This window comes from Gigantopelta aegis, chromosome 9 (assembly GCF_016097555.1).
Source record: "Gigantopelta aegis isolate Gae_Host chromosome 9, Gae_host_genome, whole genome shotgun sequence".
NCBI lineage: Eukaryota > Metazoa > Mollusca > Gastropoda > Neomphalida > Peltospiridae > Gigantopelta > Gigantopelta aegis.
Window position 1 is genome coordinate 918,042 of NC_054707.1, and position 19,708 is coordinate 937,749.

A 19,708-nucleotide genomic window follows, 5' to 3' on the forward strand; every position below is an offset into this window, starting at 1 on the left:
TTAAGCAAAATAAATGAGCCAGCCGAACAAATTATTACCGCGAAGCCCGTGGTGGGGGGTCTGGGGGGGATATGAAAAAAAATTCGCCTTGAGCGGGGGGGGTTCGACGCCAAAACCCCTCCCTGCGCACGCGCCTGATTACGTGCCCAATCCAAAAACATATATATTTAAAAGTATCGCCGAACACTTTATTTTCCTACTCTGTCGACTTTATCTGTATAGAAATTTTGCAAGCACTAATTTTAAGGCTGAATTATTTCCCTTTAGTTCAGTTCTTGACAAAACGAAATTACAAATGGCATAAACCTCGTTTGTTAAAGCTAATTGAGGCAGCGTTACACTCCGAGTTAAAACGTATTCGCTTAAAGAAATAATCAAGCATTTGTCGGCAACGAAAAATGGGGACTGTGCATGCAAAGGCAAGAACACAAGGACATTTCGATTTATGCTTACTAAATCAATTCAGGGAACACTAACATTTGTAAAACATATTATTATATCTAATCTGAATTGAATTCAAGCTTGTAATCGGGAATAATGAGCATGGACACCTGACAAACAACACAATTAATGTTAGACAGACAGATGTGAACGTGAAATTTAAATTTTAAAAATAATTTGACACCGTTTTAATTGCATTAGTAATTTTACCTAAAACCCGATGCATTTTCCGTTTTCTTTTAAAAATTAGTTTAGAACTCCAAATAAAAAGGGATAAGAGAATGATGCAATATAATGAATATTAATATATTGAATATTCCTGATCAAGGAATGAAGCTTATGCAAATGGACAAAACAGAAACTTAAAGATTACATAACATATGCACATAATTAAACCATTGTTAACCATTCACAATATATATCGAATGATATTCTCAAAAAAATAATTGGAAAATAAAAATGCAGTATTCATTTTTGAAATGGTATGATAATTTGTATTTGAACTGTATGTACCTGTATCAGAGTTGAAAATTAACATTAAAATCATGGTCGCCAACAGGGCCAGTTGAAGAAAGATCTTACTGACCATTCTCAAATTCAACTAGCCCTCCAATTATCACATTAAAATTTAACTGCACAGCCAAAATCAGTACTGGAATGCTCTTTGTCGAATAATAACTATGTGCTCACCGTATATAATTTGTTTGAATTGAGAAGGAACCAATGAATTGGCAAGTAACTCCATAATGAATAAAGTTACAATTCATATGAAACATTAAGTTTTAAATCCATACCAACTTAAATAACATGTAGGCCTACTTTGAAAAAGAAATCCAGTGTAACTAAAACAGTTTGTTTACAAATTACCATCAAATTATACAGATTTTCTCTGTTTTTTAATGATAATGTTTTTGTTATTTGCAGGAACCTCTGGTCTGCAAAGACCTGGAGGCAGGTTCCCAAAAGGAGAAAACTATTGATTTGGACAACATCCCGGTTAGTAACAGTAGTTTTAATTCAATGAGCTCCGTGGTCTAATGGATAAGCCACTGGGTGATCAAGCTGACGACAGTTGTTCAAATCCAGTCAAAGCTGGCTCACACTTTCATTCATCTTTCTCATCTATCACTCTCTGCCTATCATTCTCATTATCTTAAAAAACTTTCCAATTCAATCTAATTAAAATTAGCTCCACTATTACATGTGGATCTAAAGACAGCCAGTTGGAACTCATGTCCACCAATCAAAACCTTACTTGCAGAATCCTGCCAGTGATTTAAAAATAATTTGAAAACATTCCGAATTATCCTGAGGGTATACAACATGTTTAGTGTGAATTACGAATGCCTTAAAACATGTTTTATTTTATAAAATAAATAATTTGTAATGTAAAACTGAAGACTGATTTAGTTTTATTTTATTTTATAAATAAATAATATAATTTTTAATGTAAAATTGAAGACTGATAACCCACCCACTACGTATTGGTATGGTTCGCTGTACTGTGGCCACTAAAATAGACTCGCCCGATATTTTTAGAATTTGTATGCTCCCAAATAACGTTATAAAAGGCGAAGTGTGATTGGTCAATATTTAAATTATTATTTACAGACGAAATGTTACCTGGACATTGGGGACTACGCAGTGTTGTTAGTTTTAAATCACTGGCAGGATTCTGCAAGTAAGGTTTTGATTTTTGGACATGAGCTCCAACTGGCTGGCTGTCTTTATGTAATAGTGGAGCTAATTTTAATTAGATTGTTTCCAATTTCTCCCATGATTTCAATCTGTTTCGATCCTGTCTGTCAATCTCCTCCGACTCTTGTCTCCTGAGCAGTCCACACCATCACTTACCTGTCTCACTTCCTCCACGAGTGCAGTCTATGTGTATTTCCCTGCACCCCCCTGGCATCCTCGTCCTCTGCCACTAATAAAGCTGGACTGCCCTACGGCACTAACTATTAACAACTGCTTGTAGTAGGGGAAAATAGTAGGTGGTTACATATTCCTCTTAACAATGCCAGAAGTAACTACTGAACATTCTCCGAAGTGGTCAGACTAAGCCCACAGCAAAAAACTTATGGGAAATGGCAGGTGTGTAGCACGGATCGCCACAAGAGATGAGTACCTGTCGCGGTTGGAGAGACATGGACTGGGATGTGGAGGTGGACAGCAATTATTATTTTTTTTTTTTTGAAAAGATAGGAATGACAGATCGGGAAGAAATAAGATGAAATTCAAACTTCAAAGGAGAGAAAAGAAGGGGGCAGAGGGGGAAAAGAAGTATTTTTGATCCACATAGTTTAAAGTAATCAACAGTACTGTAAATATATTTAGCATGTATTATTATCTAAATAGCAAATCTGCAGAGCTGTGCCTAGGCCAGTTTTAAGTACATGTTTGTTTGTATAGATTGATTACAAGGGGCAGGACGTAGCCTAGTAGTAAAGTTCTTGTCTAAAGTGCAATTGGTTTAAGAAAAATCCAAGATCTGACCTAGAATTATAATTAAGTCTTTGGTAGGAAAGCCGAGTGATCACTCCCTCTCTCCTCCACATTGGCCTTGGCAGTTTTAGAAGAATGAACATTGAGCATCTTTCAATTTATTAAAATGTTAAATTAGTTTTATTTGAAACTTTGTGTGATTGCCAGCCATTTCAGGAGGGTGATTTTTCAGCTCATGCTCATGACAAGAACTAATTGTTAATAGCATGAGTCGCAACGCAGAACTGTTTCCATGGTGGTATTATGTTTTGCAGGTTCATGTACAGAGAGTTGTAGTTGATGGTGTAAGCCGGACCAAAAATGACATCATCGTCAGTCAAGTTCAAGAACTTCTGGCAGCAAAGAGTTTTTCTGAGGTCAGTGATTTAGAACCGATGTTTTGTTTGCAGTATGACACAGGGAACAGTTTGTGCAGTACTTATCGCTTCACAATTTGTCACGCAAGTTTCAGAGACTGCTACACAATTCTAAAACATTAAACAGTAATTGCTAATAAATTTTCAGTTGACTACAAATATCGCTAATCAAGATTTTGAAAAGAATATGTTCCCTGTGGTATAATTTTCATTATTGTTTGTGTGGCAAGAGAGAAAAAGGAAAAAATGATTGTTAGAAGATAAAATATAGAATACTATACGATTTTTTGCTAGATATAATTTTTACGAAACGAGTGAACTTCCCAAACGTATCTGACCGAACGAAAGTGAGGTCAGATACGTTTGGGAAGTTCACTCGTTTCGTAAAAACTGATATCTAGCGAAAACGAGTGTGGTTTTTTATTTATTACCCTCCTTTAAATCACGCAAATTATGAAAAATAAATAAATAAATAAATAAATTTTGTAGCCTATTTCAAGACCGGATATTGATTTGCATAACTAGCCAGTGCACGACTACGTACCGCCGCATTTAGAAATAGTTCGTTGTACTTCCGCTACTTCTCAGTGACGTTTTCAGGGGAGTGGTGTAGACGTACTTCCCCATAAATTTCATTTTTTAATTTAAAGAAAGCTGTAAGGTACATGCGTCAATATATGTTTATTTTCATATGGGGTGAAAAATGGGTAAAACTAATGCATAATTCCATATTTTAACAAAACGCCCCCAAGGAACAAATGTTCCCGTTACCCCACTGGTTATGCTAATAATGATGAATTCACAAATCACAACTGACAATAACAATTTGTTGACCAAAAATCCAACCAATAAGAGAATAACAAGTGTTTTTGCAGTTAAAAACGTGTAGCTTGCAAAAGCAGCTGAGTTCACGGGAAAACTAAAGTTATAACTTTAAGGTTGACGACAGTCACTTTTCACGCCCTTGTTTTGGCTTTCGTAAAAGGTACAATTTTTCAATCACCGAATTTTCTTCAAACACATTCAGGTGCTTCAGTAATGTTCGAAAAAAAAAAAATCAATAGGAGTTTTGCACTCGATTTTTTCCAGCATTCTTAAAACGGAAACGTCATGTACCCAGTTTGTGGTTATTGTAAAGAGGTGCAAAGTGACGTCATTGGAATTCTGACGTCATTCAACTTCAAAATTAGCTATATTATTACAATGCATCGCCACAATAAAATAAAAAATGGTATACTAACCTTGACCCCTGTTAAATTTCTACAACAAGCAAACAACACTGTTTACAGGTCGGTATATTTTACTTTTTCATAATTCTACAAAAAATATTAAGTTTAAGTTTTAAAAAATAAAAAAACTACCTTTTGTCAAATATATCATATGAAAAAATTAACGTTGGATATGTTTCATTTATTGTGTATGAAGCCAAAACAAGGGTCCAAAAAGTGACTGTCGTAGACCTTAATAATGATGAATTCACAAATCACAACTGACAATAACAATTTGTAGACCAAAAATCCACATAATAAATAAAATGAATATGTTTAATTATTGTTCTATTCATTCTTTTATTTTTATTTTTTATTTAAAAATATTTCTCACGCGGTCCAGTTTACATCAACTTTTAATCAATGACATTTGTAGTAAACGTTGTGGATGTTACTGACCTTGACATTAATTATGAATGAAAAAAATAGTCCCGTTATGCTAATAAGGTCGCTGTCCAACCAATCGAAATTGACACTGTTCCCTGTTGACAAATCAAAATATAGTTTGTAATACGCACCTGGTGGTGCGTACGAAATTTGTACGACACCGCTATATCTTCACCAGGAGGGTAATAAAACCTATTCCATCACAGTGACTAATACTTTTATGATGGTAGTACCATATATTATAATAGTTCTGATAACAAATTAGGGGATAACTCTGCTCTATTTGGCCATTTGTTGCTGATTATGCTGGGTTTACTGTTGCAAGTTGAGTTTTACCAGCGAATTGGTAAAGCAGATCTATATTTATGACTGTAAAACCAGCATTAATGTCCGGAAATGGTCAAATACAGCATAGTTATCCCCATTCTAATTCAATAAATCCATAAGAAAAAAAATTGTGTGTGTAAATACTCATGTTTTGCAAGTAAAGTAATGTTAACAAAAACCTGGTCACTACTGTTCTGTTTCAAGTCATCTGCCTTCTGAAATAATTTGCCTTCTGAAATAATTATAGTGAACTACTGATTTCACTTGTTCCGAATACACATTGTGACAGCTGGTGTTCAATAATGAGTTCATTGCGAAGATTCTTAATTTGGCGTAGTTATTGACATTGGAATTTCTGTCAGTTTCACACATGACATTTATACAAATCTTTATAGACAGCATTTACGTCATAAACTTGCATTTTGCTTTAGAAAAGATTCAACAGTGATATATAAAAAGTAAATACGTTCAACTAAATAGTGGGGGATCCATGAAATTTCCGACACGTTATGCTGGATTTAGTATCACAAATGGATTGGGTTAGCCTATCTGTTTTCTTGTAATATGCAGAATGTGGAATAGCTGACAATGAGAAAAAATATATTTGGTAACAGATGTATGGTGGAATCCTAAATTCCACCTACAATTTAAATTTTATTATTTTTAAGACATTTAAATTTTTATACAAAATTTTAAAATATACTCATATTTATTCACATATTCACAGCTCTTTAATTTTTTATTACATTTTAAAAATATATTAGGTAAATAATCAGATTGATATTCTTATCTTTGTTTGACACCAACAGCCGATGTGTATTTTGTGCTGAGGAGTCGTTACACCATTCATTCATTCATTCATTCATTCATTCAGTTCATAGTTGTGGCTGATGATTAATTGTGTTTGGGAAATGGGGGATAACTCTTCTAGCCCTGGAAGATTGAATGAAAAAAATGACTAAACATAGCATATATACAGCTTGGTTTGTTTTTCTTTCTTTAACAGATGGTATTCAGAAGCAATGAGGTGAAGTTGCATTTTGAGCAGCTGGGTCTTTTCAAGAATATCCACATTTTGATAGACACATACAAAGGTATACTGTTGAACATGAACGTTTTACCGACAACAAAGTATTGTGAACAACTAATGATCGCAGTACTTTATCCACACAATAATATAGCGACTTTACGTACAAATAAAACAACTTTTTTTTTTGTAAATACATTGAATTATTGCTTTATGAACAGACCTGTCAACCTTTAGTCAAGAGAAAGCAGGAGGTGCGTGTTGAAAAAGCAGGAGATTTTTTAAATTCACACAATTTAACCCAAAATCGCAAGATTAAAAAAAAAATTATTACAATAAGTTGTATGAATACTTTATAATGTCATATATACTTCTTAACCTTAGATCTTGGCATTAAAAAAAAAAAAAAATTATTATTATTTTTTTTTTTTTAAGTTTAAATATTATTATGATTTAATTCATATTTAAAAAAAAAAAAATATTTTATCCCAAAATGTTAAGAGCATGAACAAGAAATAAAAAATTTAATTAGTACATTTACGGTATTACACTTACATTCTTACAGGTTGCGTTACATTATCATTTGTGGTTAGTGTACCTAAGTACCAAAGACAAATTTATATAAATCTTATAAATTAATATTCAGTTTTTACTATAATGAGGAATGGTGGCGTGGTACTTATTTAAAATCATTATAATGATGCATTAAACATTGTATTTTCATTAATCATAAGTAAAACCTCATTACGGACATCGTGTGAAATATACCGGAATTATACCCATTTCCGTGAGTAACTTTATGTCAATGTCAAACACAATTTTTTTTAATTGTACAAAAATAATTTCTTGAAGTGTACCCTTATAACCAACATTTTACTGTACAAATATACAAAATTAACTGACACAAGTATGTTTATACAGCTAATTGGTCTTTTCGTTGTCTTGCTGTGACATGTGATTTTAACATGCATCGTGTGTATCGGTCAACTCGGGAGTCTGGCAGTTCAGATTTGTCATAGTTGCATTATGTAATCCAGTGGGAAGACATTTTACAATTCAGAGGTGTTATTAGAACTAAATTGGATAGGTTTTTTTTATTTTTTATATGGCAACACTGAATGTCAATACACAGCCTGTTGAATTAGTGGCAACATACTTCGTAGCCATTACGATGACAACAAACATTATAATAACACATCATTTTATAAACTCCATGTGCTTTTTTAACAATATGAATAGGCTATCCCACAATTCTCACTTCGGCAAAGGTTAAACAGTCGGGACAATTCGGCCTGTTACATTCTCGGAAACCGAAAGTAGTCGACATTTTCCGAATGAGAAAAAAAGGCAGAGTTACTTCCCTTCTGTTATTTTGACAAAAGAGGATCGATTTTTTTTTATGCTTACAAAAATGTCATTTAACAGGAGAAACTCTCCCGCACAGGTGAAAGGAGATTTGATCAAATACCGGGAGACTCCCGCGGAATCCGGGAGGGTTGACAGGTCTGTTTATGAATCTTATCGTTCAATGAAGAAAACTAAACAGGAATCATTGTCAGTCACCTGGTGTAACTAGCAAACTACACTAAGGTTTATCTTCAGAGTAAAGTTCACCACAGCAAGCAGACCTGATAATCACCAGCCATGCGTAATGGTTTCTTTGTTTTCCGATATGTGGTCAGTGCATGAAACCGGACATGAAACGGTTTGATCAAACTGGTTGTTAAGTCAACAGACTGTTATTTTTTCTTTTATGTTCTTGACCACAATGTCAGCATACCACTTGGTACATTATATGGTTTTTGTCTGACAGATATTCTCTTCATCATGTCATGTAACATAACCAGTGAAGTAATAAAGTGTTTGTAAATTTCCCCAGGTTGATTGCTAATTTAAAATCCACATTCACCGATACATCCATAGGCTAGAGCTCACTGGTATGAGATAATGCACATCTCATACCTGCATACTGTCTATGTCAAATTTAAAACGAACTAAAATTACGACTTGAAGACCAGTTTACTCAAAAGTGGTATAGTAGCATTACCAAATCAGGAAAGTGTTCCACATACATACTCTTTAAAGAGAAAATAGAATTTAAAAGTTATTTTAACATCTTAAATAAGAAAAATTATATTACTTTTCTCCGATTTCGTCTATCTAGTCATTTCTTACCAATTGGGAAATGTAGATGATCAAGTGTACTGCGAGAACAAAGGACATGTACATTATGTAATATAGACGATATCGGAGATGAGTTTCATTATCTATTTATATGCAATAAACTCAAAGATGCATGAATGAGACTGCTAAACAAATATTATTTTGTGAGACCTAATGTGATCAAAATGAAAGAACTCTTCAACTTCAAACGTGTCAGTACTCGTAAAAAACTGAATTTATTAATATTATAAATAGTAATGTTTCTTCTTGAAAACCTATTTAATTTTGCTTGATTTTCTGTTATTGATCTTTAAAATTTGTATCTATTTATGTTCATATACATACTATAGAGATATGACTCTTGCAATCTTGACGTATGTGTATATATATTTGTTTGTTATATTGTTATAATCCTCTGATGCTACAGGTTCGTTGCCTTGAGCGAAATAAAGATCAGTTCTGTTCTGTGCCACTAAGTACATGTATAAGCTATTAATTAAAACAACACATGCCATAGATGGCGTGTAAGCATTTGCTTTTGAAAATAGTTTTTATTTTTATTATCTTAAGTACTCAGTTTAAGTAGCAGCTAAGTTCACATTACTTTTCATGTAAGCTACATCTGATGTCGCAACACTTTCTACACACAGTTTGGGCTACTGTTGGCATATTGCCAAACATTCTTGTCGTAATACGTAATGGACGTACAGTATTTTACTTTTATCCTATAACTTGCCCATGATATTCATGTCATAAACCCATGTGATAATTTAGTATGTTAACCCAGTTAATAATGGTATGCAATGTGCAAGATATTTAGGTAATGTTTTGCTGTGGATGGGTCATTTGTTTACAAGCCAAAAAGACCTGTATACCTGAGCGTAACATTTTGATTTAGTTAAATGTATGACATCAAACTAATTTGTGCTAATCATGATAGTGTCATATTACCGATGGTGGTGACTTTAGTACTATGATTTACTAAAAATTGAATTAAATTGTTATTTTAGAAGTGTTATAGGGTAAATAGAATTTGCCACTTGTGTTTTTTAATATGTAAAATATCAACGTCTGCCATGACAAATACCGATTAACATAGACTCGGTTGATATTTTCCATATTAAAAAATAGTTTCGACAAATCCTCTATAATCACCTATTCCGCAATAATACAACCATTAAAGGGACTACCGTGTTTTCCCAGTGCTAGCAAGACTTACATACATGTACAAATTGTTTTGTACAGAAATCGATATTGTGATAAAACATTACAATGTCCAGAAATGCATTGATTATAGGACTACATGTTAAATGTTCTAAGCAAGAAAATGTAAGTAAAGTGTAATTTTAATGGTGTAAAAATATTTTATTTGCTGAAAACAATAAAAATGCTACAGACTCTGAATAGTCCTTTTAAGTTTGGTGTGAGGGGTTGTCTTGTGTAGGGGAGGGGGTGTGATGACAGAACGTTTACCACAGTGAGTTCATGTGACGGTCTGTTTTTTAATGGATATATTCAGTATATGATTGCATGTTCTCTCTTGTCGTCGGCAGGCGAGTGTGCCAGAGATAATGCCTATGAGGTGAAATTTGACGTTAATGAATTGAGATGTGTTGCTGGTGGAATAAATACCATGGTTGGAAACACACATGCAAATTTGGTGAGTTTGGTGAACAGCTACATATATATATATATATATATTTATTTATTGTTTGACATGTTAAATTAATGAGAAAAGAGATCATCATTCTGTTGTGTTTATGAGCTTGCTATTTTGTCTGAATGGATCAAGTCGATACCGACATTGAAAAAAGCATGGTTTGTGGTAACCGAGGTATCTATTGTTTTAACATGTGGTAATCTGGATGACCGCTCTCAACTTATTTCAGAATTTGTCGGTTAATAATATTGATAGTTTTAACAAGTCAGCATAATTTTATCACATGTCAAAAATTGTTGGATATGCTGTTCTGAATACTGACAAAAATATATAAGACCTATTAAGTGTTACCAATTGAAAACAGTGAATGCAAAAAACTGTAATTTTATAGTGAAAAATGCTTTAAAAGAGCTTAAATTTTTCTTTTCCAATGATCAACGTCTGTGATGTAGTGATTAAGCCTCAAGACTTAAGGCTGGTAGGTACTGGGTTCGCATCCTGGTACCGGCTCCCACCCCGAGCAAGTTTAATGACTCGGTGGATATGTGTAATGGCACTTCACCAACTTCTCTCTCAGTAACAACTAACAACTAAACACTAACTTTCCTGGACAGACTAGATGACTGAGGTCCAAGACAGCGTGCTTGAACCGTAATTAAATATACATGTATAAGCACAAAAGTGAGTATAAATGAAATGAAATGCCTTCCCAATTGTGTGAATCTTGTTACAAGTAAATGGACATCTGTTTTTCAGCTGTTCAGTTTGCGGCTGCCCAACATGAATGGGAGAGGTGAACGGCTCAACGTGGAGTATTCTCACGGAACCAAACAGAGTCGTGGGGTCAACATGTCGTTTACAAAACCAATCTTTGGTCTGCCCGAAGCTCTGTAAGTCTGCTACTTGTAGGCAATTAAACGAGCTTCCATTTGTTATGTTTATGTCCCAAGTGAAATAATTTTCATTTGTCATGAGCTTCAGCGAGTGACGATGAAAATGATTTCACGAGGGACATAAACATGATACAAAATGGTAGCAAGTTTAATATCCTATTTATTACCGATTTTAATTTAGTCATTAAACTCACTTGACTGACGTTCTGGTAAGGTCATAGAATGCCAAACATATGACATTGAGGTGTTGTTAACTATTTTATGTTCTAGTGAGACGTAACACTTTGATATGAACCACCGGCCTTGGTGGTATCATGGTTAAGCCATCAGACATAAGGCTGGTAGGTACGGGGTTCACAGCCTGATACCGGCTCCCACCCAGAGCGAGTTTTAATGACTCAATAGGTAGGTGTAAAACCACTACACCCTCTTTTCCTACACTAACGTCTAGCAATTAACAACTAACCCACTGTCCTGGAGAGAGCCCAGATAGATGAGGTGTGTGCCCAGGACAGCGTGCTTGAACCTTATTTGAATATAAGCACAAAAATAAGTTGAAATGAAATGAACCAAGATATTTTAAACCATTTACTAATCATTAGGTAATAATGATGTTTATTTAACATTTAGGTATACTGTAGGCGAGATATCTCACCAAATGTCGTACACAATCTAATTAAAACTAGCTCCACTGGTTAATTACTATTACCTGTGGATCTAACAGCACCCCGTTGGAGCTCATGTCCAGTTGACCTTTCATTAGACCAATCAAAACCTTACTTGCAAAATCATGCCAGGGATTTGAAAAGAATTTGAAAACATTCGGGATTATGCCAAGGGTATACGAAATGATTCGGATGAATTACGAAGTATGCCGGAAACTAATTTCAATATAAAATTCGTTTCAAGACGAAAAACACCCTGTGATGGTTTAGCCATAAAATCTGTTTATACTAGTATACAATCCAGAGTTTATTACTGCACTTTTCCCCCTGTTTTTTAATGTTGAAATAGACCAACAAGTTCACCTACTGCATAAATAGTTTACAATTTGTATGCTCCTGAATAACGCTATAAAAGGCTAAGTGTAATTGGTTGATATTTACATTGTTATTTATAGATGAAATGTCACCTGGACATGGGAGTTCATGCAATGCTGTTAGATCTACTGGTAGACCAGTAGAGCTAATTGTAATCAGATTGTGTCGTACACAGGTGGACACACTGAATACGGCATGCATTGCATTCACTCATTCATTCATATTTCCAGCAGATCTGCACATTGAAAGTATTTTCACTTGAGAACTATGGCTGAAAGTCGTGGTCATTTTAAGGAATTGATAATGGATTGTGACACCTAATTTGATAATAAATTTGACTGTTTTACTGTCAGCAAAAATCACTTTCTATTGGGATATGAATCATAGTTGATTATCAAAAAAAAAATTGGTCCCCCTTAATTTTTGGGGGGCATAGCAAGCATTGCCTTTGGTTTAATAACAAAAACCTGGGCACCAAGGCCAGTTGAAGGGGCACCAAGGCAGACTTTACCTTCAAAAGAGGGGCACAAGGCAACATACTTTTTATCTACATGTAGTTTTCTCAGATAAAAATAATTGCACCCTGGTGCCTTAGACTCTAGCCTATCCAGTTTGTTGGATACAGATGTCTTTTATCATATTACTAGTGATAGTTAAATTCAGGGCTTCTAGAATTTTTATAAAATCCACTAGCCATGGGATCAGTGATTTAAATTTTTTACTAGCCACGATTAAAACTTCACTAGCCTTACTTTACTTTAAGTTAATACAATTTTACTAAATAATAGTAATAATCAGATATGTCACCTAAAGAGGGAGATAGAGCTTAAAACCACTAACATTTGGGAGTTGGGGTAGGGGCAGAATATTCATATTTACAAAACAGACTTAACTGCAACATTTGACAAAAAACATTTCACTAGCCGTCGGGCATGGCAATAGTTATTTACTAGCCCAACATTGAATATCACTAGTTATGGGAGTGGGGCTACCATAATCTAGAAGCCCTGTCTTTACTAGCCGACATTGAATATCACTAGCCATGGGAGTGGGGCTACCATAATCTAGAAGCCCTGTCTTTACTAGCCCAACATTGAATATCACTAGTTATGGGAGTGGGGCTACCATAATCTAGAAGCCCTGTCTTTACTAGCCGACATTGAATATCACTAGCCATGGGAGTGGGGCTACCATAATCTAGAAGCCCTGTCTTTACTAGCCCAACATTGAATATCACTAGTTATGGGAGTGGGGCTACCATAATCTAGAAGCCCTGTCTTTACTAGCCGACATTGAATATCACTAGCCATGGGAGTGGGGCTACCATAATCTAGAAGCCCTGTCTTTACTAGCCGACATTGAATATCACTAGCCATGGGAGTGGGGCTACCATAATCGAGAAGCCCTGTATTTACTAGCCCAACATTGAATATCACTAGCCATGGGAGTGGGGCTACCATAATCGAGAAGCCCTGTATTTACTAGCCCAACATTGAATATCACTAGCCATGGGAGTGGGGCTACCATAATCGAGAAGCCCTGTATTTACTAGCCCAACATTGAATATCACTAGCCATGGGAGTGGGGCTACCATAATCTAGAAGTCCGGTTTAAAATTACTATTTGTTGCATATACATGTACAACATGGAATATTTGTAAAGGGCGGAAAACCACGTAGAGCACCACAGCATTGTCCGTGCCATCAACAACCTTGGATAATTGTCTGGGCAAAACATCAGCTACAGCACCTGCTGTCGTAGACATGGTAAAACAATTAATTGCTGGGCCTGGTATGGGGCATGTATTGCTTTAGCAGTACTATTAAAATGCTTGTTAATTACTGAGATATCATTAAACACAGGGGTGGGTCTAGGGGAGGGTGTCACGGGGATTCACTCATACCCTCCAAACTCCAGAAATCCTAACTGCCTTTTCACAAACATGAACACATAATTCATTTCATGACACAGCTAATGAGTTGATTTATCGTTTCAGGTTTAGTACCGGTTTCTACCAGCATCACAGTGAATACCCATGGAGTGGCTACAAGGAAACAGACAGGGGCATGTTCACCGACGTTACTGTAAGTGCTGTTCCCCTTGTAGTTAATTATACAGGCCTTGACCTTAAATGTTTTCAGTGGTAGCCCTCAGTATAAACTATCCCCATAACTTTTTTTTTTAAAAAGAGAAAAAAGCAAAATCATTGATTTTTATTAAAACATGTTGTTGTAGGTGATTAAGTATCTTGTTGATTTTGTAGTAACTGGATGTGCCAAAAGAATGTAGTAGCCCGGTGGACTACCGTGTTTAGACATCTGGTAGCCCAAATGAGAAATGGGTAGCCCAAACATCCCAGGCTACCACGAAGGTCGAGCCCTGTAATAGAAACTACTAAGTCATGGAAATGATGTGAAACAATTTAAGGTGTTAATGTTCGATTGGCTTTATTTCGTTACAATCACAGCAAAACAATTTAAGGTGTTAATGTTCGATTGGCTTTATTTCGTTACAATGACAGCAAAACAGTTCTAATTTCTGTTGTTGTTAACCTTCAGACTACTGGATTAATTTTTGACAAAAACCGTGTTCAGTGGGTACAAGTTTATAACTTTTACTCACATGTATTCACTTCAATGTTTTTATAAATACATAAAAATTAAAATAAAGTTCATATTTGAATCGGTAAGTTATTTTCGTGGGTTTTTCTAATTTTTATGATCAATGTTGATTAAAATTAGACAAACAATTGAAAAAGACACATTTACGTACGGGCATTTGTGGCCAGATGTCCAGTATTTATGTCCAATATTCCTAATAACTGTGTTTTTCTGACCAGAATTAAAAAAAAACCTACTATTCATATCCCAATATTTGATAATTTTCGTTGCTGGTAAAACAATCAAATTTATTATCAAATTAGCTGTCACAGTCAGCTATCATTTCCGCCATTGTTGTCTAGCAAAAATACTTGCCGAAAACCACTTTTTGAACTAAAATTCCAAGGTATTTTCCACTGAAAAATGAAAAACTTCAACAGCCATTATTATTTCTGGTGTGTGTTGTGTACAAAACGATTGGAAATACGAATTGGGGAAATCTCTGTATCCAGTGTACAGTATGTCGACTGGTGCGTCATCGGGCGAGATATCTTGCCTGCAGTACTTAGTCAGAAGTTTAATACAGTGTACAGTATGTCGACTGGTGCGTCATCGGGCGAGATATCTTGCCTGCAGTACTTAGTCAGAAGTTTAATACAGTGTACAGTATGTCGACTGGTGCGTCGGGCGAGATATCTTGCCTGCAGTACTTAGTCAGAAGTTTAATACAGTGTACAGTATGTCGACTGGTGCGACATCGGGCGAGATATCTTGCCTGCAGTACTTAGTCAGAAGTTTAATACAGTGTACAGTATGTCGACTGGTGCGTCATCGGGCGAGATATCTTGCCTGCAGTACTTAGTCAGAAGTTTAATACAGTGTACAGTATGTCGACTGGTGCGACATCGGGCGAGATATCTTGCCTGCAGTACTTAGTCAGAAGTTTAATACAGTGTACAGTATGTCGACTGGTGCGTCATCGGGCGAGATATCTTGCCTGCAGTACTTAGTCAGAAGTTTAATACAGTGTACAGTATGTCGACTGGTGCGTCATCGGGCGAGATATCTTGCCTGCAGTACTTAGTCAGAAGTTTAATACAGTGTACAGTATGTCGACTGGTGCGTCATCGGGCGAGATATCTTGCCTGCAGTACTTAGTCAGAAGTTTAATACAGTGTACAGTATGTCGACTGGTGCGTCATCGACTGGTGCGAGATATCTCGCCTGCAGTACTTAGTCAGAAGTTTAATACAGTGTACAGTATGTCGACTGGTGCGTCATCGGGCGAGATATCTCGCCTGCAGTACTTAGTCAGAAGTTTAATACAGTGTACAGTATGTCGACTGGTGCGACATCGGGCGAGATATCTCGCCTGCAGTACTTAGTCAGAAGTTTAATACAGTGTACAGTATGTCGACTGGTGCGACATCGGGCGAGATATCTCGCCTGCAGTACTTAGTCAGAAGTTTGATACAGTATACAGTATGTCGACTGGTGCGTCATCGGGCGAGATATCTCGCCTGCAGTACTTAGTCAGAAGTTTCATACAGTGTACAGTATGTCGACTGGTGCGTCATCGGGCGAGATATCTCGCCTGCAGTACTTAGTCAGAAGTTTAATACAGTGTACAGTATGTCGACTGGTGCGTCATCGGGCGAGATATCTCGCCTGCAGTACTTAGTCAGAAGTTTAATACAGTGTACAGTATGTCGACTGGTGCGACATCGGGCGAGATATCTTGCCTGCAGTACTTAGTCAGAAGTTTAATACAGTGTACAGTATGTCGACTGGTGCGTCATCGGGCGAGATATCTTGCCTGCAGTACTTAGTCAGAAGTTTAATACAGTGTACAGTATGTCGACTGGTGCGACATCGGGCGAGATATCTTGCCTGCAGTACTTAGTCAGAAGTTTAATACAGTGTACAGTATGTCGACTGGTGCGACATCGGGCGAGATATCTTGCCTGCAGTACTTAGTCAGAAGTTTAATACAGTGTACAGTATGTCGACTGGTGCGACATCGGGCGAGATATCTTGCCTGCAGTACTTAGTCAGAAGTTTAATACAGTGTACAGTATGTCGACTGGTGCGTCATCGGGCGAGATATCTTGCCTGCAGTACTTAGTCAGAAGTTTAATACAGTGTACAGTATGTCGACTGGTGCGACATCGGGCGAGATATCTTGCCTGCAGTACTTAGTCAGAAGTTTAATACAGTGTACAGTATGTCGACTGGTGCGTCATCGGGCGAGATATCTTGCCTGCAGTACTTAGTCAGAAGTTTAATACAGTGTACAGTATGTCGACTGGTGCGACATCGGGCGAGATATCTTGCCTGCAGTACTTAGTCAGAAGTTTAATACAGTGTACAGTATGTCGACTGGTGCGACATCGGGCGAGATATCTTGCCTGCAGTACTTAGTCAGAAGTTTAATACAGTGTACAGTATGTCGACTGGTGCGTCATCGGGCGAGATATCTTGCCTGCAGTACTTAGTCAGAAGTTTAATACAGTGAAATCCCTCTAAACTGGACACCCTTGGGACCAATAAAAATGTCTGGTATTAAGAGGGATCCGGTTTAGACAGGTTAAATTCTGTCCTGGTTTTCTAAAAGGGACTCTGTAAAAGTCCGGTTTTGAGGAATTCCAGTTTACAGAGGGTCCGGTCTTGAGAGGTTTTACTGTATCTTTAAGTGTTCAGTTTTGTAAAGATTTCTTGTATCTGTGTGTCTGTGTGTTACTCTCGGATGTGTGTGTCTGTGTGTTACTCTCGGATGTGTGTGTCTGTGTGTTACTCTTGGATGTGTGTGTCTGTGTGTTACTCGGATGTGTGTGGTGTTTGTGTGTGTTGTGTGTATGTGTGTTACTCTCGGATGTGTGTGGTGTTTGTGTGTGTGTCTGTATGTTACTCTCGGATGTGTGTGGTGTCTCTGTGTGTGTGTGTATGTTACTCTCGGATGTGTGTTTGTGTGTGTCTGTATTTTACTCTCGGATGTGTGTTTGTGTGTGTGTGTCTGTATGTTACTCTTGGATGTGTGTGGTGTCTGTGTGTGTGTGTGTGTGTGTTACTCTCGGATGTGTGTTTGTGTGTGTTACTCTCGGATGTGTGTTTGTGTGTGTGCGTCTGTATATTACTCTCGGATGTGTGTTTGTGTGTATGTCTGTATGTTACTCTCGGATGTGTGTGGTGTCTGTGTGTGTGTGTGTGTGTGTGTTACTCTTGGATGTGTGTTTGTGTGTGTGCGTCTGTATGTTACTCTCGGATGTGTGTCGTGTCTGTGTGTGTGTGTTACTCTCAGTTGTGTGTTTGTGTGTGTATGTCTGTATGTTACTCTCGGATGTGTGTTTGTGTGTGTATGTCTGTATGTTACTCTCGGATGTTTGTGGTGTCTGTGTGTGTGTGTGTGTGTATATGTTACTCTCGGATGTGTGTTTGTGTGTGTGTGCGTCTGTATGTTACTCTCGGATGTGTGTTTGTGTGTGTATGTCTGTATGTTACTCTCGGATGTGTGTGGTGTGTGTGTGTGTCTGTATGTTACTCTCGGATGTGTGTGATGTGTGTGTGTCTGTATGTTACTCTCGGATGTGTGTGGTGTTTGTGTGTGTGTGTGTGTGTGTCTGTATGTTACTCTCGGATGTGTGTGGTGTGTGTGTGTGTCTATGTTACTCTCGGATGTGTGTGGTGTTTGTGTGTGTGTGTCTGTATGTTACTCTCAGATGTGTGTGGTGTGTGTGTGTCTGTATGTTACTCTCGGATGTGTGTGGTGTTTGTGTGTGTGTGTGTGTGTTACTCTCGGATGTCTGTTTGTATGTGTGTGTCTGTATGTTACTCTCGGTTGTGTGTTTGTGTGTGTGTCTGTATGTTACTCTCCGATGTGTGTGGTGTTTGTGTGTGTGTGTATGTATGTTACTCTCGGATGTGTGTGGTGTTTGTGTGTGTGTGTCTGTTACTCTCGGATGTGTGTGGTGTGTGTGTGTCTGTATGTTACTCTCGGATTTTTGTGGTGTGTGTGTGTCTGTATGTTACTCTCGGATGTGTGTGGTGTTTGTGTGGGTGTGTGTATGTTACTCTCCGATGTGTGTGGTGTCTGTCTGTGTGTGTGTGTGTATGTTACTCTCGGATGTGTGTTTGTGTGTGTGTCTGTATGTTACTTTCAGATGTGTGTGGTGTTTGTGTGTGTGTCTGTATGTTACTCTCGGATGTATGTGGTGTGTGTGTGTGTGTCTGTATGTTACTCTCAGATGTGTGTGGTGTCTGTGTGTGTGTCTGTATGTTACTCTCGGATGTGTGTGGTGCTTGTGTGTGTGTGTGTATGTTACTCTCGGATGTGTGTGGTGTTTGTGTGTTTGTCTGTATGTTACTCTCGGATGTGCGTGGTGTTTGTGTGTGTGTGTGTCTGTATGTTACTCTCGGATGTGTGTGGTGTTTGTGTGTGTGTGTCTGTTACTCTCGGATGTGTGTGGTGTGTGTGTGTCTGTATGTTACTCTCGGATGTGTGTGGTGTTTGTGTGGGTGTGTGTATGTTACTCTCGGATGTATGTAGTGTGTGTGTGTGTGTGTGTATGTTACTCTCGGATGTGTGTTTGTGTGTGTGTGTGTCTGTATGTTACTCTGGGATGTGTGTGGTGTTTGTGTGTGTGTCTGTATGTTACTCTCGGATGTGTGTGGTGTCTGTGTGTGTGTATGTTATTCTCGGATGTGTGTTTGTGTGTGTGTGTGTCTGTATGTTACTCTCGGATGTGTGTTTGTGTGTGTGTCTGTATGTTACTCTCGGATGTGTGTGGTGTGTGTGTGTCTGTATGTTACTCTCGAATGTGTGTGGTGTGTGTTTGTGTGTCTGTATGTTACTCTCAGATGTGTGTGGTTTTTGTGTGTCTGTATGTTACTCTCGGATGTGTGTGGTGTCTGTGTGTGTGTTACTCTCGGATGTGTGTGGTGTGTGTATGTTACTCTCGGATGTGTGTGGTGTCTGTGTGTGTGTCTGTATGTTACTCTCGGATGTGTGTGGTGTCTGTGTGTGTGTGTTACTCTTGGATGTGTG

The 19,708-nt window shown here is 37.2% G+C and overlaps 1 protein-coding gene across 1 annotated transcript in view; it reads left to right on the forward strand.

Moving 5' to 3' along the window:
- Positions 1 to 333: 333 nt before the first annotated feature.
- LOC121381120 (sorting and assembly machinery component 50 homolog) overlaps positions 334 to 19,708 on the forward strand; it is a 32,479-nt gene continuing 13,104 nt past the window's right edge. The window contains exons 1-7 of the mRNA XM_041510242.1: positions 334 to 419; positions 1,366 to 1,437; positions 3,201 to 3,302; positions 6,291 to 6,378; positions 10,028 to 10,134; positions 10,891 to 11,024; positions 14,064 to 14,151. Of these exons, the coding sequence (XP_041366176.1) occupies positions 399 to 419; positions 1,366 to 1,437; positions 3,201 to 3,302; positions 6,291 to 6,378; positions 10,028 to 10,134; positions 10,891 to 11,024; positions 14,064 to 14,151 (612 nt within the window). The 5' untranslated portion in view covers positions 334 to 398. The remainder of the gene's footprint in view (positions 420 to 1,365; positions 1,438 to 3,200; positions 3,303 to 6,290; positions 6,379 to 10,027; positions 10,135 to 10,890; positions 11,025 to 14,063; positions 14,152 to 19,708) is intronic.